This window comes from Globicephala melas, chromosome 3 (genome assembly GCF_963455315.2).
Source record: "Globicephala melas chromosome 3, mGloMel1.2, whole genome shotgun sequence".
NCBI classification, from domain to species: domain Eukaryota; kingdom Metazoa; phylum Chordata; class Mammalia; order Artiodactyla; family Delphinidae; genus Globicephala; species Globicephala melas.
Genome location: NC_083316.1, coordinates 124346505 through 124372992, shown reverse-complemented (window position 1 = coordinate 124372992; position 26488 = coordinate 124346505). Strand labels below are relative to the sequence as shown.

General features: G+C 39.2%; 1 protein-coding gene across 1 annotated transcript in view; it reads left to right on the top strand.

Annotated features, from left to right (window-relative positions):
- Positions 1-26488, top strand: part of HTR4 (5-hydroxytryptamine receptor 4) — a 215071-nt gene that overhangs the window by 131583 nt on the left and 57000 nt on the right. The window contains exons 5-6 of the mRNA XM_060296416.2: positions 15079-15232; positions 18852-19420. Coding sequence (XP_060152399.1) covers positions 15079-15232; positions 18852-19420 — 723 coding nt within the window. The remainder of the gene's footprint in view (positions 1-15078; positions 15233-18851; positions 19421-26488) is intronic.

Sequence of the window (26488 nt, the reverse complement as noted above, 5' to 3'; positions counted from 1 at the left end):
CTGTGTGATGTTGGGCAAATGGATTAAATTCTCTGGGCCTCAGTTTCCTTATATTTAAAATGTGGATGTTGAATGTTGCCTTGCAGAGTTGCTGTAGGAATTAGATATAATGTAGAATATACTTCTGACACAGAATATGTTCTCAAAAAATAGGTGGTGTGTATAGTAGGAATAGTAGTAATTGTAGCAGAGAAGGAAGTGGATAATTATTACAGTTAGAAAAATGCTATGTCACAGATATCTCCAAGGTACTATAAAAAACGAGGATGGAGTTCCCTGGCAGTCCAGTGGTTAGGACTTGGCTCTTTCACAGCTGGGGCCTGGGTTCACTCCCTGGTTGGGGAACTAAGATCCTGCAAGTCACGTGGCATGGCCAACAAAACCCCCCCAAAAAACAAAAAAACCAGGACAGAGATGGAGAACCAATCTATATCTCTGACAGAAGGGAGTCTCTCCCCTTTGGTCCCTATTCATGATCTCATGTTGATGCATGCTAGATTTTTTATGTAACAGCTCCTGGCTCTGAGAAACCAAGGGTCCTCTTAACAGTTGGGCCTCGGACTGGCATACAACACTTCCAATGTACTCTGTTGGTCAAACAAGTCTCAGGGCAGCCCTGTGGGAAGGGGGCAGATGCCTTACCTCTGGATGAGAGAAGTGGCCATCCTTTTTTTTTTTTTTTTCTTATTTAACATCTTTATTGGAGTATAATTGCTTTACAATGGTGTGTTAGTTTCTGCTTTATAAGAAAGTGAATCAGTTGTACATATACATATATCCCCATATCTCTTCCCTCTTGCGTCTCCCCCCCTCCCACCCTCCCTATCCCACCCCTCTAAGTGTTCACAAAGCACCGAGCTGATCTCCCTGTGCTATGTAGCTGCTTCCCACTAGCTATCTGTTTTACATTTGGTAGTGTATATATGTCCATGCCACTCTCTCACTTCGTCCCAGCTTACCCTTCTCCCTCCCCGTGTCCGCAAGTCCATTCTCTACGTCTTTATTCCTGTCCTGCCCCTAGGTTCTTCAGAACCATTTTTTTTCAGATTCCATATATATGTGTTAGCATACAGTATTTGTTTTTCTCTTTCTGACTTACTTCACTCTGTATGACAGACTCTAGGTCCATCCACCTCACTACATACAAATAACTCAATTTCGTTTCTCTTTATGGCTGAGTAATATTCCATTGTATGTATGTGCCACATCTTCTTTATCCATTCATCTGTCGATGGACACTTAGGTTGCTTCCATGTCCTGGCTATTGTAAATAGAGCTGCAATGAACATTTTGGTACATGACTCTTTTTGAATTATGGTTTTCTCAGGGTATAGGCCCAGTAGTGGGATTGCTGAGTCATATGGTAGTTCTATTTGTAGATTTTTAAGGAACTTCCATACTGTTCTCCATAGTGGCTGTATCAATTTACATTCCCACCTACAGTGCAAGATGGTTCCCTTTTCTCCACACCCACTCCAGCATTTATTGTTTGTAGATCTTTTGATGATGGCCATTCTGACCTGTGTGAGATGATACCTCATTGTAGTTTTGATTTTCATTTCTCTAATGATTAATGATGTTGAGCATTCTTTCATGTGTTTGTTGGCAATCTGTATATCTTCTTTGGAGAAATGTCTATTTAGGTCTTCTGCCCATTTTTGGATTGGGTTGTTTGCTTTTTTGATATTGAGGTGCATGAGTTGCTTGTATGTTTTGGAGATTAATACTTTGTCAGCTGCTTCATTTGCAAATATTTTCTCCCGTTCTGAGGGTTGTCTTTTCGTCTTGTTTATGGTTTCCTTTGCTGTGCAAAAGCTTTGAAGTTTCATTAGGTCCCATTTGTTTATTTTTGTTTTTATTTCCATTTCTCTAGGAGGTGGGTAAAAAAGGATCTTGCTGTGATTTATGTCATAGAGTATTCTACCTATGTTTTACTCTAAGAGTTTGATGGTGTCTGGCCTTACATTTAGGTCTTTAATCCGTTTTGAGTTTAATTTTGTGTATGGTATTAGGGAGTGTTCTAATTTCATTCTTTTACATGTAGCTGTCCAGTTTTCTCACCACCACTTATTGAAGAGGCTTTCTTTTCTCCACTATATATTCTTGCCTCCTTTATCAAAGATAAGGTGACCATAGGTGTGTGGGTTTATCTCTGGACTTTCTATCCTGTTCCATTGATCTGTATTTCTGTTTTTGTGCCAGTACCATACTGTCTTGATTACTGTACCTTTGTAGTATAGTCTGAAGTCAGGGAGCCTGATTCCTCCAGCTCCGTTTTTCTTTCTCAAGATTGTTTTGGCTATTCAGGGTCTTTTGTGTTTCATACAAATTGTGAAATTTTTTCTTCTAGTTCTCTGAAAAATGCCATTGGTAGTTTGACAGGGACTGCATTGAATCTATAGATTGCTTTGGGTAGTACAGTCATTTTCACAATGTTGATTCTTCCAATACAAGAACATGGTATATCTCTCCATCTGTTTGTATCATCTTTAATTTCTTTCATCAGTGTCTTTTAGTTTTCTGCATACAGGTCTTTTGTCTCCTTAGGTAGGTTTATTCCTAGGTATTTTATTCTTTTTGTTGCAGTGGTAAATGGGAGTGTTTCCTTAATTTCTCTTTCAGATTTTTCATCATTAGTGTATAGGAATGCAAGAGATTTCTGTGCATTAATTTTGTATCCTACTACTTTACCAAATTCATTGATTAGCTCTAGTAGTTTTCTGTTAACATCTTTCAGATTCTCTAACAGTGACAGATTCTCAAACAGTGACAGCTTAACTTCTTCTTTTCCAATTTGGGTCCCTTTTATTTCTTTATCTTCTCTGATTGCCGTGGCTAGAGCTTCCAAAACTGTGTTGAATAATAGCGGTGAGAGTGGACAACCTTGTCTTGTTCCTGATCTTAGAGGAAATGCTTTCCGTTTTTCACTGTTGAGAACGATGTTGACTGTAGGGTTGTCATATATGGCCTTTATTATGTTGAGGTAACTTCCCTCTATGCCTACTTTCTGGAGGGTTTTTCTCATAAATGGGTGTTGAAATTTGTCGAAAGCCTTTTCTGCATCAATTGAGATGATCATATGGTTTTTCTCCTTCAGTTTGTTAATATGGTTTATCACATTGATTGATTTGCATACATTGAAGAATCCTTGCATTCCTGGAATAAACCCCACTTGATCATGGTGTATGATCCTTTTAATGTGCTGTTGGCTTATATTTGCTAGTATTCTGTTGAGGATTTTTGCATCTATGTTCATCATTGATATTGGCATATAGTTTTCTTTTTTTTGTCACATCTTTGTCTGGTTTTGGTATCAGGGTGATGGTGGCCTCGTAGAATGAGTTTGGGAGTGTTCCTCCCTCTGCTATATTTTGGAAGAGCTTGAGAATGATAGGTTTTAGCTCTTCTCTAAATGTTTGATAGAATTTGCCTGTGAAGCCATCTGGTCCTGGGCTTTTGTTTCTTGGAAGATTTTTAATCACAGTTTCAATTTCAGTGCTTGTGATTGGTCTGTTTATATTTTCTATTTCTTCCTGGTTCAGTCTTGGAAGGTTGTGCTTTTCTAAGAATTTGTACATTTCTTCCAGGTTTTCCATTTTATTGGCATATAGTTGCTTGTAATAATCTCTCATGATCCTTTGTATTTCTGCAGTGTCAGTTGTTACTTCTCCTTTATCATTTCTAATTCAATTGATTTGAGTCTTCTCCCTTTTTTTGTTGATGAGTCTGGCTAATGGTTTATCAATTTTGTTTATCTTCTTAAAGAACCAGCTTTTAGTTTTATTGATTGTTGCTATCATTTCCTTCATTTCTTTTACATTTATTTCTGATCTGATCTTTATGGTTTCTTTCCTTCTGCTATCTTTGGGATTTTTTTGTTCTTCTTTCTCTAATTGCTTTAGGTGTAAGGTTAGGTTGTTTATTTGAGATTTTTCTTGTTTCTTGAGGTAGGATCGTATTGCTATAAACAATACAATGGAATTGCTTTTGCTGCATTCCATAAGTTTTGGGTCATCGGGTATTCATTGTCATTTGTTTCTAGGTATTTTTTGATTTCTTCAGTGTTCTCTTGGTTATTAGTGTATTATTTAGCCTCCACGTGTTTGTATTTTTTACAGATTTTTTCCTGTAATTGATATCTAGTCTCATAGCGTTGTGGTCGGAAAAGATAGTTGATATGATTTCAAGTTTCTTATGTTTACCAAGGCTTGATTTGTGACCCAAGATATGATCTGTCCTAGAGAATTCCATGAGCACTTGAGAAGAAAGTATATTCTGTTGTTTTTGGACAGAATGTCCTACATGTCCATCTTGTTTAATGTATCATTTAAAGCTTGTGTTTCCTTATTTATTTTTATTTTGGATAGTCTATCCATTGGTTAAAGTGGGGTGTTAAAGTCATCTACCATGATTGTGTTTCTGTCGATTTCCCCTTTTATGGATGTTAGCATTTGCCTTATGAATTGAAGTGCTCCTATGTTGGGTGCATAAATGTTTACAGTTGTTATATCTTCTTCTTCTTGGATTGATCCCTTGATCATTCTGTAGTGTTCTTCTTTGTCTCTTGTAATAGTCTTTATTTTAAAAAGTGTATTTTGTGTGATATGAGAATTGCTACTCTAGCTTTCTTTTGATTTCCATTTGCATGGAATATCTTTTTCCATCCCCTTCACTTTCAGTCTATATGTGTCCCTAGGTCTGAGTTGGGTTTCTTGTAGACAGCATATATATGGGTCTTGTATTTGTATCCATTCAGCCAGTATATATCATTTGGTTGGAGCATTTAATCCATTTACATTTAAGGTAGTTATCAATATGTATGCTCCTATTCATATTTTCTTAATTGCTTTGGGTTTGTTATTGTAGGTCTTTTCCTTCCCTTGTGTTTCTTGCCTAGAGAAGTTCATTTACCATTTGTTGTAAACCTGGTTTGGTGGTGCTGAATTTGCTTAGCTTTTGCTTGTCTGTAAAGGTTTTAATTTCTCCATCGAATCTGAAGGAGACCCTTGCTGAGTAGAATAAACTTGGTTGTAGACTTTTCCCTTTCATCACTTTAAATATGTCCTGCCACTCCCTTCTGGCAGAGGGAGACTCTGCAGAGTTTCTGCTGAAAGATCAGCTGTTAACCTTATGGAGATTCCCTTGTATGTTATTTGTTATTTTTCCCTTGCTGCTTTTAATATTTTTTCTTTGTATTTAATTTTTGATAGTTTGATTAATATGTGTCTTGGCATGTTTCTCCTTGGATTTATCCTGTATGGGACTCTCTGCACTTCCTGGACTTGGTTGACTATTTCCTTTCCCCCATATTAGGGAAGTTTTTAACTATAATTTCTTCAAATATTTTCTCAGTCCCTTTCTTTTTCTCTTCTTCTTCTGGGACCCCTATAATTCAAATGTTGGTGCATTTAATGTTGTCCCAGAGGTCTCTGAGACTTTCCTGAATTCTTTTCATTCTTTTTTCTTTATTCTGCTCTGCGGTAGCTATTTCCACTGTTTTATCTTCCAGGTCACTTATCTGTTCTTCCGTCTCAGTTATTCCACTATTGATTCCTTCTAGAGAATTTTTAATTTCATTTATTGTTTTGTTCATCATTGTTTGTTTGCTCTTTAGTTCTTCTAGGTCCTTGTTAAATGTTTCTTGTATTTTCTCCATTCTATTTCCAAGATTTTGGATATCTTTACTATTATTACTCTGAATTCTTTTTCAGGTAGACTTCCTGTTTCCTCTTCATTTGTTTGGTCTGGTTGGTTTTTACCGTGCTTCTTCATCTGCTCTGTATTTCTCTGTCTTCTCATTTTGCTTAATTTATTGCATTTGGGGTCTCCTTTTCACAGGCTGCAGGTTCGTAGTTCCTGTTGTTTTTGGTGTCTGCCCCTAGTGGGTAAGGTAGGTTCAGTGGGTTGTGTAGGCTTCCTGGTGGAAGGGACTGGTGCCTGTGTTGTGATGGATGAGGCTGGATCTTGTCTTTCTTATGAGGAGGACCACGTCTGGTGGTGTGTTTTGGGGTGTCTGTGGACTTATTATGATTTTAGGCAGTCTCTCTGCAAATGGGTCGGATTTTGTTCCTGTCTTGTAGTTGTTTGGCATGGGGTGTCCAGCACTGCAGCTTGCTGGCCGTTGAGTGGAGCCAGGTCTTAGCATTTAGTTGGAGATCTGGGAGAGTTCTCGCTGATTGATATTGCATGGGGCTGGGAGGTCTCTGGTGGACCAATGTCATGAACTCGGCTCTCCCACCTCAGAGGCTCAGGCCTGACACCTGACCGGAGCACCAAGGCCCTGTCAGCCACATGGCTCATAAAGAAAAGGGAGAAAAAAGAGAACGAAAGAAAAATAAATAAATAAATTTAAAAATGTTATTAAAATAAAAGAATATTATTAAAAATACAAAAAATAGGGCTTCCCGGTGGCACAGTGGTTGGGAGTCCACCTGCCGATGTGGGGGACGTGGGTTTGTGCCCCGGTCCGGGAGGATCCTGCATGTCGCAGAGCGGCTGGGCCTGTGGGCCATGGCCACTGGGCCTACGCATCCAGAGCCTGTGTTCCGCAACACGGGAGGCCGCAGCAGTAAGAGGCCCGCGTACCACAAAAAAATAATAATAATAAAAAAATAAAAGAGTAATAAAAAGAAAGAAGAGAGCAGCCAAGCCAATAAACAAATCCACCAATGATAGCAAGTGCTAAAACTATGCTTAAAAAAAAAAAAAAAGGACAGACAGAACCCTAGGATAAGTGGTAAAAGCAAAGCTATAGTGAGAAAAATCACACAAAGAAGCATACACATACACACTCACAAAAAGAGAAAAAGGAAAAAATATATATATATATAAAAAGGAAGAGAGCAACCAAATTAGTAAACAAATCTACCAATGATAATAAGCTCTAAATACTAAACTAAGATAAACATAAAATCAGAAACAAATTAGATGCAGAAAGCAAACCCGAAGTCTACAGTTGCTCCCAAAGTGCACTGACTCAATTTTGGGATGATTTGTTGTCTATTCAGGTATTCTAGAGATGCAGCGTACATCAAGTTGATTGTGGAGATTTAATCCGCTGCTCCTGAGCCTTCTGCGAGAAATTTCCCTTTCTCTTCTTTGTTCGCAGAGCTCCTGGGGTTCAGCTTTGGATTTGGCCCTGCCTTTACATCTAGGTCACCTGAGGGTGTCTGTTCCCCACCCAGACAGGACCGGGTTAAAGTAGCAGCTGATCAGGGGGCTCTGGCTCACTCAGGCCTGGGGGGTGGGAGGGGTCTTTAGCTGATCTTGATTGGAAATTTGGGCTCAGTGATCACCCAGGATGCTGTCTTCAGCCATCTCAGTTAGAAGAACTGGGCCTGGATTAAGTCTATGAGAGGATACTACATCTAATCAACCCCTTTGATTGTAGCCAGTATGGTCTTATCGTTTCCATTCACCTTTAGGGACCAACTCATTTACCTTTTGTTTCTTAGAATCAACTACTAAGAGAGATTTTGAACCCAGTGGCTTCTATTTTATTTGTTAAATAATTTAGAGTCCCTGGTTCCAAAATGTATTTAACTTTGTTTACAGTAACATGCATGAAATAAGTATATGTATACATATAAGATCAGAGGGTCTGAGAATAAAAATAGTAATTGCTATTTATTAAGCTTTATGTGCCAGGAACTTCCTAAGTTTTAAACGTATTATTTCATCAATTCCCACAGCCAGTCAATGAGCTGGACATAATGATCTCCACTTTACAGATGAGGAAACTGAATCTTGGAGAGGTTAAGTAGCTGATCCCAAGACCACAGAGTTGGTACCCAGATGCAAAAACGTACGATGACTGCTAAAATCTCCTCTGATTCTGAGAGTCTAGGGTTCCAGGTTGTTCTGTTTGCTCTTTCTGCCTTCACTGTGCTTGGGAGGGCAGGAAGTGAGGAGGAAGAATTTTCCTTAATTGCAGGTAGAGTGGGGAAGAGATTAGCATGGAACTTAAAATACATGACTGCCTTCTAAGAGTTGTCAAAGTAAATTGTGTCCCCAGAGACATTTAAAAGCAATTTGCTCACACATTTACACATGGCTGTGGTTGGGGAAGCTGATGGCTGGTCTACCAAAGTGGGTTTTAATGGAGTTTTGTGAGCAATAGTTAGAACTGTTTTGCATAAGATATTACTTTGTAAATATCCTTGCTACATTTTAGTTAATCCTGACCATCTGGAACCTCACTTGTCATTTGAACATTTACTTAACCACTGTGTAAAAGTTTTCTAGTTAAAAAAGAATGCCAATTGTCCAATGGAAGTCTAGAGAACAGACCTAATAGATTAGTCCTGAGATGAGACAGAATTGGTTTTTCTGATGAATACTATCCACCTAGCCTGTGAACCAACCACTCTGTCTCTTGAGTTTGTTGTAATTCAGCTCCTTTGGTAGAGCAGTGTTGATTGTGATGGACATTTTCCAGTTCAAAAAGAACTTTTGGTGATTCCTCCGAGTATAGCACTCCTCTAAGACAGTAGTTCTCAAAGTGTGATCTCCAAACCACCAGCAGCAACATCACTTGAGAACGTATCAGAAATGCAAATTCTTGGGCCTCATTCAAGATCTGCCTACAATCGGTGTTTCAACAAGCTCTCTAGGTGATTCTGAAGCACACTATGTTGGAGAACCACTGCTCTGAAATCTGCCCTTCAGCCAGTTTTCGAGGCTTACTTCTACTTCCATATAAACACTCTACCATCCAGTTAACTTGTACTCTGTTATATTTATATGGGTATGTGGATTCATGCATGTATATTTATAGATGGATATATATTTATATATATACAATTTCTGTGTCCAGGTCTTTGTCCATGCTCTTTATAGCAACTGGATTATACTTTCTCCTCCACTGTCCTTGCCCAGTCTCTGAAATCCAACTTAAAAGACACTTATTGGAGATAGCCTTTCCCCATCCCTCTACTAGATATGACCTTTCACATCCCAAAAACCTGGTTCCACATTTTAATGTAATTTATTTTAATTGGTAGTTATTCAGGGTTTACTATTTATTCAGCCCTTTTGTGAGCATTACTCTATATCTAGCATTGTACTAGACATTGAGGATACAATTGTGAACAGGCAAACATCTCTGGAACTTATAAATCAGTTAGGGGTAGACTTTTCTCACCTCCTGTCCTAGATCATAGCTCTGAGAAGGTGCAGGTGTCTTGTACTGCTGGGTGTCCCACAGGTTGTGTTAAGTTATGGCAGGCAGGATAGAAGGTGACGTTCTTTCTTTTCTGGTCTGTATAGGATACACCAAGAGTATTATGCTCTCCTTGTGGCTCCCACTCTTAAGAGGGAATGGCACACTGTAACATACAGAGGACACAGAGCCCCTGCTGTTGGTGAAAATCACCTCCTCTAAACCGAAGTTTCTCAAATGTGGCACTACTGTTCTTGTAGACCAGATGATTCTTTGTTGTAGGGGGCTGTCTTGTGCCTTGTAAGACATTTGGCAGCATCCCTGATCTTTACCCACTGGTTGCCAGTAGCATCACCCTTTCCAGTTATGGCAACAAAATATGTCTCCATACATTACCAAATATCCTTTGGCATGCAGAATCAACCCTGGTTGAATACAACTGTGAATATTTTTACCTGCAGAAAATAAAACTTAAGAGGAATGTAGAAGCTCTCTTCAGATATCTGTAGGAGTACTGTGCAGAAGAAGAATTAGAGATAGAAATTTTAAATTGAGACAGAGGGTAAAACTGGAAGTTACAGAAAATCCATTTTGAAGGAGACCTTTTTAACTTCAGGAGAGCCTTGAGTTTAGAATGTACTGTTGTAGGACTTGGTGAATTCCCAGTCCTTAGTGCATTCATGCAGGCTTGGATATACCTCATTTTAGAGGGGACTTGGGGATTTCAGGATTTTGAGGATCCTTCAAGTTTTGAGATTCACTGTTTTTATGTTTCCAAAGTGGCTTGTAAAGAATTAGAATAATCCCTTGGGGATTTTGGGAAGGTGGCAGAGTGAAGTGATAGTAGTGAAATTAACCTTCTGACCCTTGTGTCAGGCTGCCTGGGCCAGATCCCAGCTTGGTTCTTACCACCAGTGGGACCTTGGACAAATCTTAGCACTTCTGTGTTTCTGTTTCCTCATCTGTGAAAGGGGTGCATTTATAGTTCCTATTTCAGAAGTAGTTGTGAGGACCAAATGAGATGATACAGGTAGACCTCTTGGTAAGTAAATGAAAAGTAACTCTTATTATTAACTCAGCAAGTGTGCTTTGCCTAAACTCCAAATAACTTGCAAATTTAACTAGCTACTTCTGTGTATTTGTGTTGTACATGTGTTTGGGAGGCAGTTCATAATAGGACAAATATATTTGTTGTTAGCACTGGTAATATAATCCAAATGTAAATATTAAAAAGCAACCATGATAGGTAAAGATCGAGTTTTCTGATTTCTATCTGGTCCTTGATCTGTAGACAAAAGTTAGCATTTTAAGGGTCAGTTAACACTAGAACTCAATTTTATTATTATTATTTTTTTGCGGTACGCGGGCCTCTCACTGTTGTGGCCTCTCCCGTTGCGGAACACAGGCTCCAGACGCGCAGACTCAGCAGCCATGGCTCACGGGCCTAGCCGCTCCGCGGCACGTGGGATTTTCCCGGACCAGGGCACGAACCCATGTTCCCCTGCGTCGGCAGGCGGACTCTCAACCACTGCGCCACCAGGGAAGCCCTAGAACTCAATTTTTATTAATCATTTTATTGAGTGATGTTTGTTTTCACATACTTAATTTACACTCTTGAATGCAGCCTTCAAGAGGATGTTTATTTTTCAGATCCTTTGCTAGAAAGCAAAGATTGGAAAGATATAAGGAAAGAAATTAGAAGAATATGAGGTGGCTTATTTATGGCAGCTGTCTCAAGGATGCCAAGGCCTTGGTAAGAATCTTGGGCCCATAAAATCGAGTGCTCTAATTTGAGCTCCAGATAAAAACCTTATATTCTCTACTCCGTGCCACTTAAAAATCATATTATTTTTACTGTAAGATATAGCACCAGATTGAAGATGTAGAGGAGAAGATTTAAGTAAAACACATACATAGACAGAATTTGGTATTTTTCTTATTCATCCTTACTATTATTCACAATTCAATCGGTATAATTTGAAGAAAATGAAATTCTTTTTTCCTTTTACTTATTGCTAACTTTTAAGGTAGGAAATGAAGGATTTTTCCCAGGCTTGTCCAGCCACCTCACATCATGCAAGAGTAACTTTCTACAGCTCTCTGTGCAAGAAACCATGGCTGTGTCCCACCTTAGCCCCCTGGGAAATGAGCTGTCCAAGGAACTTTATTGCAAGCACTCATTGTCCAGGGCACTGACTATGTATGTAAATGCATAAGGGATTGGTAGCATGTGTACTACATCCACAGGATTCCCCTTGAAGTTGAATTTCAAAAGGAAACCCGTCACCATTATTTATTTCTCTGTAGCAGCAGCTCCTAATAGCCTAGGGTAATGCAAATTAAAGCATAGAACATTTGGACAGCAGAACTTGGGGATTTCTTATTGTTGACAGGATATTCATCATGCCATGGGAATCAGACAGTCACCCTGCCAAGTTAGACTTAGAAAGAAAGGCTTTCATAAAAATGTTATGAGCACCAATATAACCATGTATTCAAATACTTTGAATATAATCTACATGTTCTTCTGTAAATTCTATTGTCTTCCCAACATAATCCTCTAAACATCCGTATCTACTTATGGAGGTCAGAAGAACATCTTGCTTCCTCAAATATACCTTCTGTCCTGCAAGGTGTTTAATTTGGCTTTGTCTTTTTGAATTTTTAGATTTATATGACAATGGAGATCCAACCCAAATTCCTAAAGTCTTATCTTTACCCAATATCTTGACATCTGTTCCAAACTTCAAAAATTATAAATTATACAGCAAAGGTAGGGGGGATATCTATTGGGTTAGCCAAAAAGTTCCTTTGGGTTTTTCTGTAAGATGTTATGGAAAAACCCAAACTAACTTTTTGGCCAACCCAATATTTTTCACTTATCCCTTGATTGCCTTCTTTGGGTTGGTAGATGAAGGGATGCTATAATTTGAGCTATGATCTGGAGGTATATTGAATAAAAACAAAGGTATTCTTACTTAGAACAAAGCATCTATGAAGGACATATCTGGCATTCAAAACCATTTTTATTGAGGCAAGGTACTTTGGTTGCAAGTAACAAAGGCTGCCTTTAGCCAACTTTGTTAGCTTTTGCTAGGGCTATCATAACAAAGTACCATAAACTGGGTGGTCTGGAACAACAGGATATTTATTGTCTTACAGTTCTAGAGGCTAGAAGTTTGAAATCAAGGTGTTAGCAGGGCCCTGCTCCCTCTGAACCTGTAGGGAAAGGATTCTTCCTTGTCTCTTCTAGCTTCAGTTGTTTTGCTGGCAATCTTTGGTGTTCTTTGGCTTGTAGAAGCATCATTTCAATCCTCTGTCTTCACAATGCCATCTTCTCACTGAGCATATCTGTCTGTGTCTAACTTTCCCTTTTTGAAAGGATTTCAGTCATGTTGGATTAAGGCCCACCCTAATGGCCTCATTTTAATTTTATTACCTCTCTAAAGATCCTATTTCCAAATAAGGCCGTATTCCAAGGCACCGAGGGTTTGGATTTCAACATATCTTTTGGGAGATGGGGACACACTTGCACACATAAGATCAACTTAAGCAAAAAGGAAATTTTGTGGGAAAATATGAGGTGACTTATTTAATTGAAGGAAGAGCTAAAGAATGAGGACCCAAAGGGGCAAGAGCATGACTGCCCAAAGATCCATGGAGCAGGAGCTACTCTCAGCCCCACCAGGAAGCTGCTGTGGGAATAGAGGAACCTTCTCTGACTTTGCCATTTTTGCATCACTCTGCATGACATTCAGAGTCCCAGGAAAATGTCTGATTGGGTCACTCCCCGGCTGGAAAAGTCAGTCCCATCATTTTTTTTCCCAGCTACATGACAGCAACAGAGAAGAGAATTCCCAAAGGATTTGGGATGCTATTACCAAGAAAAAGGAGGAAAAATGGTAAATGTACAAAACCAATATCTAATCTAGGCCCTCTAGCAGGAAATAAGGAAGGGAGCAAAATTTGAAGAAAAAAGTATATTTTTATGTACTCCAAATTCATCAGCTCTATGTTAGTAAACCTCTGATGATTGTTAATACAGCCATTCAAGGAAAACTTGCCACTGTGATATAATTTGCCTTTCTTAAATAAGTGATGAGTGTGGAGAGAATTCCAGCTAATCATGGTTCCTTCCGTTACTGAGTTAGCTTTAGTTAGATTTGGCTACCATGTCAGTTTTACAGGTAGAGAAAGTTAGTTCCTGAGTAATTCCCTCTCCCATTGTTTGGTCTGTTGTTCTATACTCTGGTCCAGATCAGGATACCCCACTGTCTTGCTGGCCACAGGGAGCTCCCTGGTACAATATGGTTAGCTACTCTTTGATGCCCTGTAGGGAAGGGTATAATCCACTTGCAGCGCCTGAGGCACGCTCTTCTCATGCTTTAACACTAGGCTCTCCTTCTCATTGCACCCTCTCTCCCAACTCATCCTACCACCACCTTTTCAAAGAATATAGCCATTGTTCTATTAGTTATGCTTTGAATTAAGAAAAGAAAGGAAGAGGTTGTAAAAATTAACAAAGTGAACTGCATAAAGTGAGGGATATAAGGGGGTGGCTCATCATTAAATGGTGAAAAAATCTTAAAGAATAGACTTAGCCCCCAGGCTGTCTCTATGCATTTTTTCTTTGACTCTTCCAAAGACAAATGGCTGATAGAACTACCGTGGTATTTTGCCTGTTGCCAGTTCAGTGAACTTCCTGGGCATGGAAGTAGTGATCTCCATGACTGGAACAACATACAAGGAGCAATCTGGGAGTTAAAGACCAGATCATTGAGTTTGGCAAGTTGCACCTCTCTCTGGAGATAAGAAGAAAGTTAGTACTCTAGGCAGAATCTGGGCTCAGGAAAGCGTGAGCAGAGAGTCCCATGAGAAGATCGGACCCTGATAAATGGGGATGAGATGGTCTCTACCAGTAGGTAGGAAATGATGGAGCAGGAAATATTTGGAACTTGACATTCTTGGCATCAGAGAAACAGTTAAATGGTTCAGCCCAGAAGTAACACATGTCAATTCTGTTCATGACTCGGAGGCCAAGTCACTCGGCCCCACTTAACCACAAGGAGGTCAGGAAGTGCATGTGCCCAAAAGGGGGAACTGGACATACCTAGCAAACAGCAGTAATGACTTCCACTTGTCAAAATGCAAACTCCAGATTCCTCCCTAACAGGCTCTAATTCAGGAGATCCTTGGAATCTGCATTTTAAGTAGGTCTCCTGAGGTGAGTCTGATGCAGGGGAGAAGGGCGGAATTTTTGGACCACAATTTAAAGAACACTGACTTAGAGCATCACCTCAGTATAGGTAGGTGATCAAGAGGATGGGGACAAGTTTGAGATACTGTTCTTAGAGCTCAGATATAGGGCCAACCCTGGGTCACCTCAAGTTGTTATCAGAGAGGACTGCATACATCTAGACACTGAGGCCCAGAGAGCTGGACAGAAGCTCTTAAAATGCCCAGGCATGAGGGTAGTGTTGGATCCGTGTCTGAGACTGAGAAGACCCTCAGGTATATGTTGAGCTTCTCAGATATTGGGAGAGGAAGAGGGATATGGGACCAATGCCTGGTTCTCATATGTATGATCTAAAGTTTATATTTATAATAGTAGAAACTCTTTGACCAATATAACATTTTATTGTACCATTGCTTTTTTCTTTCCTCTGTTCTTTTCCCACTTCTCTCTCCTTCTCCTTCCCTTCCTCTACTACCCACTCACCCCATTTCCCCCCATTATTTTCTCTTCCTTCCTTACTTTTATTCTCTACCTCCCCCTCTAATTTTCCTCTTTCCCAATATCTCCTCTGCTTATTGCCCTTCTCCTTCATCCTTCTCCCCTCTTCTCTCTCATCAATTATGCTCCCTCCTTCTCCCTCTCATCCATCCTTTCCCTTGGCACCCCCCTATCCCCTCTCCAGGTATTATGCCATCTGCTGCCAGCCTTTGGTCTATAGGAACAAGATGACCCCTCTGCACATCGCATTAATGCTGGGAGGCTGCTGGGTCATCCCCTTGTTTATCTCTTTTCTCCCTATAATGCAAGGCTGGAATAACGTTGGCATAATTGATTTGGTAAGTACTCGTGCAGACCCCACTGGTTTACTGTCTGACTAACTTTGTTTGCTTGGGATTCTAAATAAACAATGTCAGGTTAGGTGGATATTCTAAGAAAGATCCTGATAGCGGTCTGAGTAACAACAATAACAAACAAAAAAAGCAGGCTAACATTTTCAAAAGCTTACTGCATGCCAGAAAGTACACTATGTACATATAATCCTTACAGCATCCCTTTGGGAAAATTACAATACTTTTCCCCCATTTCACAGATGAGAAAACTCAGGGTCAAAAAGTGAAGTAACATGCCCAGTGTCACACAGCTATTGAATAGCAAAACAGGTGTTCAAAGCTTAGCAGACATACTCCAGAGCCTGAGGGAAGTGATGTGCCCCAAGAGGCCTTCATCTCATTTCATGCTGAGATCCTATGAGGCTTACAGTGACCCACAGAAAACCTGTCAAGGAGGTGGGGGCTTCTGGAGAATGTTTGGGCCAGAAGTCGAGAGAACTGGACCCTGAGCTCAGCTCCGTCCCTGACCCACTTCCTGAAAGTCTGTGATGAGAAAATTCATGGGTCCTCAGTGGGAACAGTGTCTTCCAGTGGTTCAGGAGAACAACACGTGGCACAGGTGCCAGGCTTCTGCCAAGCCCTGTCTAGATGCTCATGAAGAGTTTCCAGCTCTGACATACTATGTTTTTAATATCAAACTTGTAATGAAGATCGAAAGCTATGGTCTGGATCCATTAGCAGGTATGTATATTCCCTAAGGAAGTTGTCAGGCAATCACTTTAAAATGGATCCCAGGACCGTGTTGTGGTAGGGAGGGGAATGGGGAGGAGAGATTGAGAGTGAGCTCTGGCCCAAGAGGACCAGTCAGAGTAGGAGCTGCCCCTTCCTCTCTCCATCCCATTCCTAGCCCCTAATCTTGCCGTATTCTTTGTCCAGGAAAGGATATCCAAACCAAGGCTGGGCCACGATTTGCATGTGGTATGTCAGAACGAGAGTTCCTTGGGCTTCTGAAAGAAATGCTGGGCACAGAGGAGTGGAGAAGTGAAAGGGGATCCGTACAAGGGAGACTGTATTGATATTTTCTTAAATCCTGTCCCTCTTCTTTCAAACTTTCATTTTTATCATTCTTGGGGGAAATGAGATTCAAATTTCCAATAACCAGTAGAATAATAATTATAATGGCCAACAAATGTTGAACACTTACTGTGTGCCTAGCCCCGTGTTAATTTAATCATTATTATCTCGCTCAGGCCTCACAATAATAGTATATGTAAATCCTGTCATTGTCCTCAGGAAACTGAGGGTCAGAGAGGTTAAGTCACATTGTTAGGGAGTGGTGGTGACTATATCTAAGCCCAGACTTACTGGACTCCAGAGTCTGTGTTCTTATGTTTGTGCTAAACTTAATCCCTAATGGAGAAGCCTTTGGAAGCATAATCTTCTGTGCATTAAAACTTGTAACAAGGGTACAGCACTCTTACCTTCTGACGTAGAACTTTCAAGGAGAATAACCTAGGGAATTTTGTTCATTTGTGAGAGTGAGATAGAAGCATCCCCTGTTTACTTCATGTAACTGAATGGGGCATCTGCTTACTGTTAACGTGCCTAGTATTTGCTCCATGGTATTATGATTGCATTTCATATCTTTTTACTCATTTGCACATTGAATCTGCCTAGAGGGAAACTAGCATAACCCAGATGTTCATAACACATGTACAGTTGATCCTTGTTATTCATGGTAATTAGGGTCTATAAAGTTGCTGCAAATACTGAATTAGCAAATCATGAATCTTTGTTCCTAGGTGAAATATAGAGTTAGATTCCTGTGACTTAAGGCAAGTAATACTTAGATAAAAAGAGATTTTGTAATGATTAAAAATGTCAGTTCAATAGGAGGATATACTATAACCTTACAATATATCAATACTATAGGACAAGATACTAAATGTGTACACAGTGAATGAAATAGTGTGTTATGTATCAAAATATATATGATACATATCTCTGTTCATGTGTATCTTCACACTGCATGCATGCTGACCTCCGGAAGGGAAGAGTCATTGGGTTACACAGCTCTCTTCAGCCAAGGACTATTTCTAGAGAAGGCTGGTAACTAAGAGCTGTCAGCAGGCAGAGTTTATAGGTGGAAAAAAAAGTCTCAATTCTTAGGAGGGATCTAGTATATCACAGTATCCAATACAAATGAGGTTTATGCCAGGAATTTAACACAATCAATGTAATTCACTGTATGAATAAAAGAAAGAAGGGAAAACCCACATGATCATCTCATTACTGCCAAAAATGCATTGACAAAATTCAATATACAATCATAATTTTTTTTATGATGATGAATGTGTAAGTGTACACAGAAATTTTATTTATTCTTTTTTTTTAACATCTTTATTGGCGTATAATTGCTTTACAATGGTGTGTTAGTCTCTGCTTTATACCAAAGTGAATCAGCTATACATATACATATATCCCCATATCTCCTCCCTCTTGCATCTCCCTCCCACCCTCCCTATCCCACCCCTCTAGGTGGTCACAAGGCACTGAGCTGATCTCTCTGTGCTATGCAGCTGCTTCCCACTAGCTATCTATTTTACATTTGGTAGTATATATAAGTTCATCAAACTAAGAATAGAAGGGAACTTTCTCAAATAGAGTGCATTGACAAAAAACTTACAGCAAGTGTCATACTTAATAGTAAAATATTGAAAGCTCCTCTCCTGAAACCAGGACTGTAACAATGGTGTCCACTATTACCCCTTTTATTCAGTATTGTACTGTTGATCTTATCAAGTTCAATGTGCAAGGCAAATGGTATTAAGACTGGAAAGGAAGAAGTGAAATTGTCATTATTTGCAGATCACATGAGTATTCATGGAAAAAATTCAGAAGAATCTAAAGATGAAATATTAGTTACTAATTTAACAAAGTTCCTGGATACATAGCCAATATACAAAAAATTTTCACTGAGTTCTGTGTATTAGCAACAGACAATTACGAATAAGAATTTTAATGTAGTACTGTTTGCAATGGAATAAAAATAGAAATACTTAGGATTAATCTAATAAAAGATGTGTAAGATATTTACACAAAAATGTAAAGTATTACTGAAATTCTAGAAGACTTAGGTAAAGGGAAAGAATTATCATGTTTGTGAATTGGAAGACTTAACATTGAAAAACTGTTATTTTTCCTCAGTCATTCTATTCTAACTCCAATCAAAATTCTAAAAGATTTTTATGGAAATTGATAAGCTGATTCTAAATTTTATATGGGAAATACTGAGATATAAGAATACCCAAAGCAGCCAAAAGTATATTCCTTTTCTGCTATCATGGTTCTATGTGCTGTAGGCTTACTAGAAGAAAAAGAAAAGCTTTGCTGATAAACCTTCTTTTTTATTTCCTTTCCCTTCACCTTTTTCTTTTATTCATCCTTCCCTTTCCTTCACTATTCTTCTCCCCTTCTTTCTACCTTCCAAACCCTCCTTTTCTCTTCTTTTTTATCCTTTTCCTTTTCTTACAATTTTTCTCATTCCCCTCCTGCTTCTTCCTGTTCACTTTTTCCTTCCCTTTCTCCCTTCCTTCCTCATTTCCCCTCTCTCTCTAACTCTCAGATAGAAAAAAGGAAGTTCAACAAGAACGCTAACTCTACATACTGCATCTTCATGGTCAACAAGCCCTATGCCATCACCTGCTCTGTGGTGGCATTCTACATCCCGTTTCTCCTCATGGTGCTGGCCTATTATCGCATCTATGTCACAGCTAAGGGGCATGCCCACCAGATCCAGATGTTACAACGGGCAGGAGCCCCCTCAGAGGGCAGGCCCCAGCCAGCAGACCAACATAGCACTCATCGCATGAGGACAGAGACCAAAGCAGCCAAGACCCTGTGCATCATCATGGGTTGCTTCTGCCTCTGCTGGGCTCCATTCTTTGTCACCAATATTGTGGATCCATTCGTAGACTACACTGTCCCTGGGCAGGTGTGGACCGCTTTCCTCTGGCTTGGCTACATCAATTCTGGGTTGAACCCCTTTCTCTACGCCTTCTTGAATAAGTCTTTTAGACATGCCTTCCTCATCATCCTCTGCTGTGACAATGAACGCTACCGAAGACCTTCCGTTCTGGGCCAGACTGTCCCCTGTTCAACCACAACCATTAATGGATCCACACATGTGCTAAGGTGAGTACTTCAGGGCTTGTTAGACTTTGCTCATTTGCAGGACTCAGAAGAGGTAACTTTCCAGTTTTCTGTTTCCAGATAGATTATTCTTGAAAACTTGTGCAGTACTTTCAAAGGTTAAAAAAAAAAAATTCTACCATCCGTTAATGGAATAGAGTAAGGACTCAGGGTAAGGGCTCAGGCACTGGGGGTGAATGACCTACATTCAAATCCAGCCTCCATAGTTCTTTGATTTGGGGAAGTCATTTAACCATTCTGAACCTTAAATTCATTAAAAAAAAAATGAAAATCATAATCACGATTTCTACATCACAGGCTTTTTTGAGGGTCAAATTAGCTAATATATGTAGAGCACATAGTACAGAGTCTGACACATAGTAAGAACTTAGTAAATATTATCTACTCCTACTTATAGGTAGTATTTTAGGATAGTGATTAAAAGCATGGTAAAATAGTCTTTATTTTGACTCTCAGTGCCACTGCTAATCATTTGTATAATCCCTTTTGATTTTTATTTTCTTCAACTGTAAAAAATGGTAATAATAATGATACCCATCTTATAGGGCTTTTATGACAGGGATAATGTATTCATATAGAGCCTGATACATAGTAAGTGCTCATAATACTACTAATGTGAATAGTAGCATATAACCTGATACCCTAAGATGACCATAAAATAACATGATAAACTAGACTAAAATAAATAGAATGATAAATATGCAATAGTAATGTTATGTGATACATGATATATTGGAAGTATGGACAATGTAGAGTGGAGATATGAGTAGGAAAGAAGCTGGCTTGGTTAAGGGAATCAGGGAAAACGTCACAGAACAGCATTTTATAAGAATTTGAGACTTGGAGGAGATGTCAAGGAAGGCATTCCAGACAGAGAACAGCATGAGGAAGGAAATGGAATATGAAGGAGTGTGGAAATGTCAGGTGGTTTACCTAAGGTCACGTAGGTTGACGGAGGTGGGAGTAACTTTGAAGTTCAGTGACTAGGCATGATGCCTCTTTCCAAACTGAGAATTTTCTTGCTACCCTGGCTTAGAGTTGTTCTCAGCTCTGTAAAGCTATGTGTGATAAATACATTCATCCTGTAGCAAAGATGAATTGTCAACGACAGTTTTTTCCTTTGCCCTGAGATGCACAGGAATTTCCAAAGAGCAGTTCCTTCTTTGAGAAAAGCATTTAATTTCTCTGATGATGACAATATTTAGCTGTTCTGGCAGCTGAAAACTGGGGACTTTTCATCTGCATGTGTAAGAAAAGAAGAAAAAAATAGGAATTGCTATGAAATATCAATGCTTTGCCTCAGAGACTGCTCAGAAGCATGAATTCAATTTTCTGCTACCAGTGTGGGCAGCCTTGTAGCTAAAGCCTAGTATGATGTTGAGATTCCAGCTGGTGGAAAGGCCTCAAAGGATACTCCTATAGGCTGTCATTCTTTCTTAATTATTGTGCCTTCGTCAGTGTCATAGAAAGGATCCAACAGTAAAGTGTATGTACAAGAACTTCTGTGCGGGTGCCAGCGAGTTTTTAGCTATTTAAGCTTAGCAGTTGCCCGAGTACAGGCTGCCGACTACTTACAGAGTATGCTCCAGCAGTGCATTTACTAAGTCAGTTGTTTAGAACTGGTACCTTTTCCCGTAGAAACAGTCATAGAAAGAATTTAGGGTTTCTCGGGCATCCCAAGAAACCTATTTTACTAATACTATATTATTTTATCCCTGCTGCTTTTGGAAATCTGCAGCATGATTGTTAAGCAGAGATGGCAGTTTAGAGATGGCTTATGTGTATATTTCACACTTTATTCCTTACATTTATTTCTTCCTGAGGTCATGAGAAGTACAGAAAGTTGGTCTGAGGTGTTTTTCTGTGGGGGTGAGGAATCTTATAAGAGTGGGGGTGGCCTATACATAGAAAACTATTTGAAACTTGAATCCACTAGAGTGTAAGCCTTGCAAGGACAGGAATCCTGCCTGTTTTATTTCCTGCTACATAACAAATAACCCCATATGTTTCTTCATGGGTAAATTAACAAACCATAAAATTAATTCTCCAGATCAACTGTTTTAACTTAACACAATCTAAGGAAAATGTGTGTTTTTCTTAAAAATCCCACAAATAGGACATCAGCAAATTCACATGAGTTCATGAAATATAAAACCAAAACAATGAAAAGTAAAATCAGCTTTTATCCTGCTAATCCTACCCCTAGCCTCAGAGACTAGAATTACCACTAGTCTGCTAATCTTTTCAGTGCATTTACAAACATTCATAAAAACATACAAATTCATAGATTTTTCTCCCTTCATTTTACATAAATAGAGCCTTCTGTGTGTATTTTTCTGCACCTTGCTTTTTATCCATTAACAATATATTTCAGAGATCATTCCACATCAGAACATATAAATCTAACTCATTCTATTTAACTGTTCCATAATCTTCTGTACTAAAAATACATATTAAATTTTATTTAATTATTTCCCATTAGTAGATATGTAGGTGTCTCCAATCTTTTGCTGTTACAAACTGTACTATTTTTAATGCCCTGGAACACATTTCTTTGTACATATGCCATTATTTCTCTCAGATAACTACCAAAAGTGAAATTGCACTGTTGACATGTATGTGCATTTAAAAATGTTATGCTTACCATGAAATTGACCTCCCAGAGCACCATAGTGCTTTGCATTTTCATCAGCAGGGTGTGAGAGTATCTGCTACTCCTTCCCCTCACCAACACTGGATACTAAGCATCTCTTATGAATATACTAATTTAAAATATGCTCTTTCGTTTAATTTGCATTTCCCAGATGACTTGATAGATTGAACCTCTTTTAAATTAGTTATTGACTGCACCTTCATATGTTTGGTACTTTATCTGACAACTTTGTTCTGTTTTTCTGATTAATTTCTGGATGCTCTTTATTATATTCCAAATATTAATCCTTTGTTATATAATTTTCAAATACATCCTCCCATCTTCTGCTTGGTTTTGAACTTTGTTTAACTTTTGTCTTATAGAAGTTTCAGATTTTGAAAAAACTATTCTTATTTGACCTCTTACAGTTGACTCACTTCCTTCTTGAAAAATTTTCCACATTAATTTTCCTAAACACCATACTTGTCTGGTTTTCCTCCTAACTCACTAGCAACTCTTTCTTAGAATCCTTAACAGGTTCTTCCTTCTCTGTCTGGCCTCTCAATGTTGGAGTTCTTCAGGGCTTGCTTCCTGATACTCTCCTCAAACTACATTCTCACTTGGTGTGATTTAACCATCCATAGCTTTAAATACAATTGTCATGCTGTCAGCCCTCTCTTTAATTAATATCTCCAGGTCATAGCTGCCCTCTAAACTCCAGACCACAAGATCCAATTTGCTTCCTTGACAACCCCAGTTATGTGCTTCTTTGGAATATCAAATTTCATGCATCCAAAACAGAATCCTCCTATATCTCGTACCCCAACTGCAAATTTCCTGAGTCTTCCCTATCTCCGTAAGGAGAGCTATCATCTACCGTGTTACTAAATCCAGACACTTTTTTTTGTAGTTCTGATAGTAAACTAACATGTTATAAGGCAGACTTAAAGATTTTAGAAAGGAGAACCAATCAGCCGGTATTGGAAATATGGAGTTAAATTGAAATAAATGTAAAGTTCAACCATAGGAGCAAAATATAAATCACAGAAATGTAAGATGATGCCTGAACAAGTTTATAGCTGCATATATAAAATTTGGAACTTGATAAGTGTGCCTTCAATTTCCTCATCCAAGGCATCTGTTGACAAAGTACTGGGCAGGCCACCAGAGACCTCCTTCCATATTAATGATAATGATTGTGATTCCTAACATAATTCCAGAAAAGACTGTGCCAGTTACTGTATTTAAGAACTCTGAATGCATCATTGCATTTAATTTTTACAACACTCAAAAAATTTGATATTATAATTATCGTCATTTTAAAGATGAGAAAACCAAGGTTTAGAGAGGGTAAGTAACTGGCCCAAACTCACACAAGTAGTAAATGATGAAGCTGGAATTCAGACGTAGGTCTTTCTGATTCCAGAGTTCAGTTTTGTCCAGCCCACTTAGAGTTAGGAATAGGGTTACCACTTCTCATGTTTATCTTGACTCTTTGGATAAATTTGGTGAAATATTTATCAAAAGGTCAACTCTACCGTCCTGCTTATATTTCTCTATCTTGTCTGCAAGCCGTGAAGATTAGTAACTTGTTCAAATCCAGGCATTTTTCAGTCTCTTTTCTAAAAAGGAACTAAGGTTAGATCAGGTGGCCCTATTCTTAGTAATCTCAGATTGAGTCCTGTCCCTGGGTACATGTTGACTATTCAAAGAAATAATCAATTTAATACAAGCTCACCTCAGGGTAGGGACTAAACTCTACTATAGAAATCACCCTTTTCACATTTTTTCAATTGGATCATTTGTTCTTTTCTTCTACTTCTGAATGGCAGTGGCCTGTTTACAGTACTCTTTTTCATGGCATTTGTGCTGCTTTTGATTATAGAGTTCCTTATTTGACTCCTATAAGGCCAATTATTCCTTGAGGGTAGAAACTATGGCTTTCTTTTCTCCATGTACCATATAGCCCCTCACACAGTATCTGCAAAATAGTATATAGTCAAATGATCAGTACATTTTTACTGATGAAATATCTTCATGATTATCTTCAGGTTTATGAAGGATTCACATGCTCAAAATTGAAAATTATCTGTTTTTTCTTTTTTTAATCTTCCCTGAGGCTCTAAAAAGTATAGAGGACTTAGTCTACAACCCAAGACTCACATTGAGGAAAGCCAGTTCATGGCAGCACTATGAGACTATGAACGTTTTTCTCTTAAAATCTTTTTGAGAGAATGGAATTGTACTTTTCCAGGTTGAATTAAAAATGAGCTAGTCTGGCCTCAGTGGTTTAGAATAGTAAGTTTCCCATGCTTGGCCCTGTCCTCATAGCCCTTTGACTTACATGACATTTTATTATTAAACAAGCAGTTGGGTAGCCAGTGAAATAAAATATGCTTTTGCAAGACATTTTTAGAGGACTCTGATCACTCAGATTGTACTAATTACACACAGTAGCAGAGATGTCTGCAGTTGTGTTTGGTTGTTTTCTGTTGGATAATTGTCTTCTTTGGGAATATCCAGCCCACAATCAAAATAGAAGTGAAGATAACACTTGGTTGGCTGATGAAATAGTTTGTCCTATAGATATGTACATTACATAGTCTTTTTTTAAAATTAATTTTTGGCTGCGTTGGGTCTGTTGCTATGCGTGGGCTTTCTCTAGTTGCGGCAAACTGGCACCATTCTTCATTGCGGTGCACAGGCTTCTCATTGTGGTGGCCTCTCTTGTTGCGGAGCGTGGGCTTTAGGCGCACGGGCTTCAGTAGTTGTGGCACGCGGGCTCAGTAGTTGTGGCTTGTGGCCTCTAGAGTGGAGGCTCAGTAGTTGCAACGCATGGGCTTAGTTGCTCCAGGGCATGTGGGATCTTCCTGGACCAGGGCTCAAACCCATGTCCCCTGCGTTGGCAGGCGGATTCTTAACCACTGTGCCACCAGGGAAGTCCCGGGTACATAGTCTTTTTAAAAAATAGCTTCCAAACATGAATTAGTGTCATAAAAATGTTTCTTGGGGCTATTTTAATTTGTATGCACACATATATAAGAAAGAGGCATAATGCCAGCATGTGAGCAATGGATTCTAACAGGTTCATCCTGTGTATGAACTGATTCTTAGTGAATTTGGAGCCAGCGTCTCTCTCCTTGTCACATCTTTAACCTGATTCTGTAACTGTGTTTTCCCCATCTGCCAACATCTCTCCTAGTCTCATAGAAGTTACTTTTGCCACTCTAGGAAACTCACATCAAACATAACAGCAGAGAAAGGAAGAAATATCCTAATGAGAAAACATTGGCTGCTTTCCTACTCAAGTCAGGAATAAGACAAGAATGCCTTGTCATCTCTGCTGTTCAACATTGTGTGTACAAAATCCAAATGACAGAAGGAAGAAACATGATAATTTTATCTGATGTTAACCAGTAAAATATGGGAGAATATTCCTTTGGAAGCCTGGCCTCAGCTCAGTCATTCTTCAAGCCAAGTGATACTCCCTACTTGGGAGGCATAGCGTGAACATATAGACTGTGACTACACAGAGTCACGTGGGTGACAGGTGATAAGAATAAGCCATATTGATTTGATTTGAGGTTAAATAGGGATTTGATTCTGGAATTCTTTGTTCACTGGATAAACGCCAAGGATTTTGCCAGTCTTGTTCACTGCTGTATCCTCTGAGCCTAGTAAAGTACCTGGAACATCATGAGACTTGACAAGGGAATGAAGGAATGCTTCTGTTCCTTCTCCCCTGGCCTAGCTTCTCTTCTATTTAGCTGTCTCTATGCTGATTAGCTCTGAGGGTCCATGGCAGAGTAGGGACTCAGGGTGCTGACAGTAACTTCAGACAGAGATTTTTCTGTACGTGAAATCCACTGAGGATTCCAGCTTTGGCTTCTTGGGTAAATAATTCCTATCCTGCCTATGTCACTACCTCACTGTGAAAATCAAACAAGATAATAGATGTGCAATTGCTTTCCTAACTGCAAAGCTCTGTCCTCATGGGAGAGATAAGTATGTTGTAAGAGCAGACTATTTATAAGTTAGGTAACACAAGCAGAGTTTACATGCAAAGTTTAGCTTTGTGGATGGGTTTCTCTATTCATGCCAGGCTTCAGCATCTTCCCTGGTTCTCCAAGTATAGATCTTGCTCAAACTTAGGTCACTCACCTGATTCCTAAGAAGGCTGAACATTTCTTCAAGCACTTCCCAAAGAAATTCTTACATATCTGACTTGGCTCTTGGCTGTCATCCTCTGTTCTCCACCCTCAATCCCCCGATGAAAAGGTTTTCCATTGACCTGGAGGTCTCTAGACCTGCCCTGTCCAATAGGGTAACCACTAGCCACATTTGAAGAGCTCAGTGGTTACATATTGTAAGTGGCTACTGGATTAGACAGTACAAATGTAGACTATTTCATTTATCGT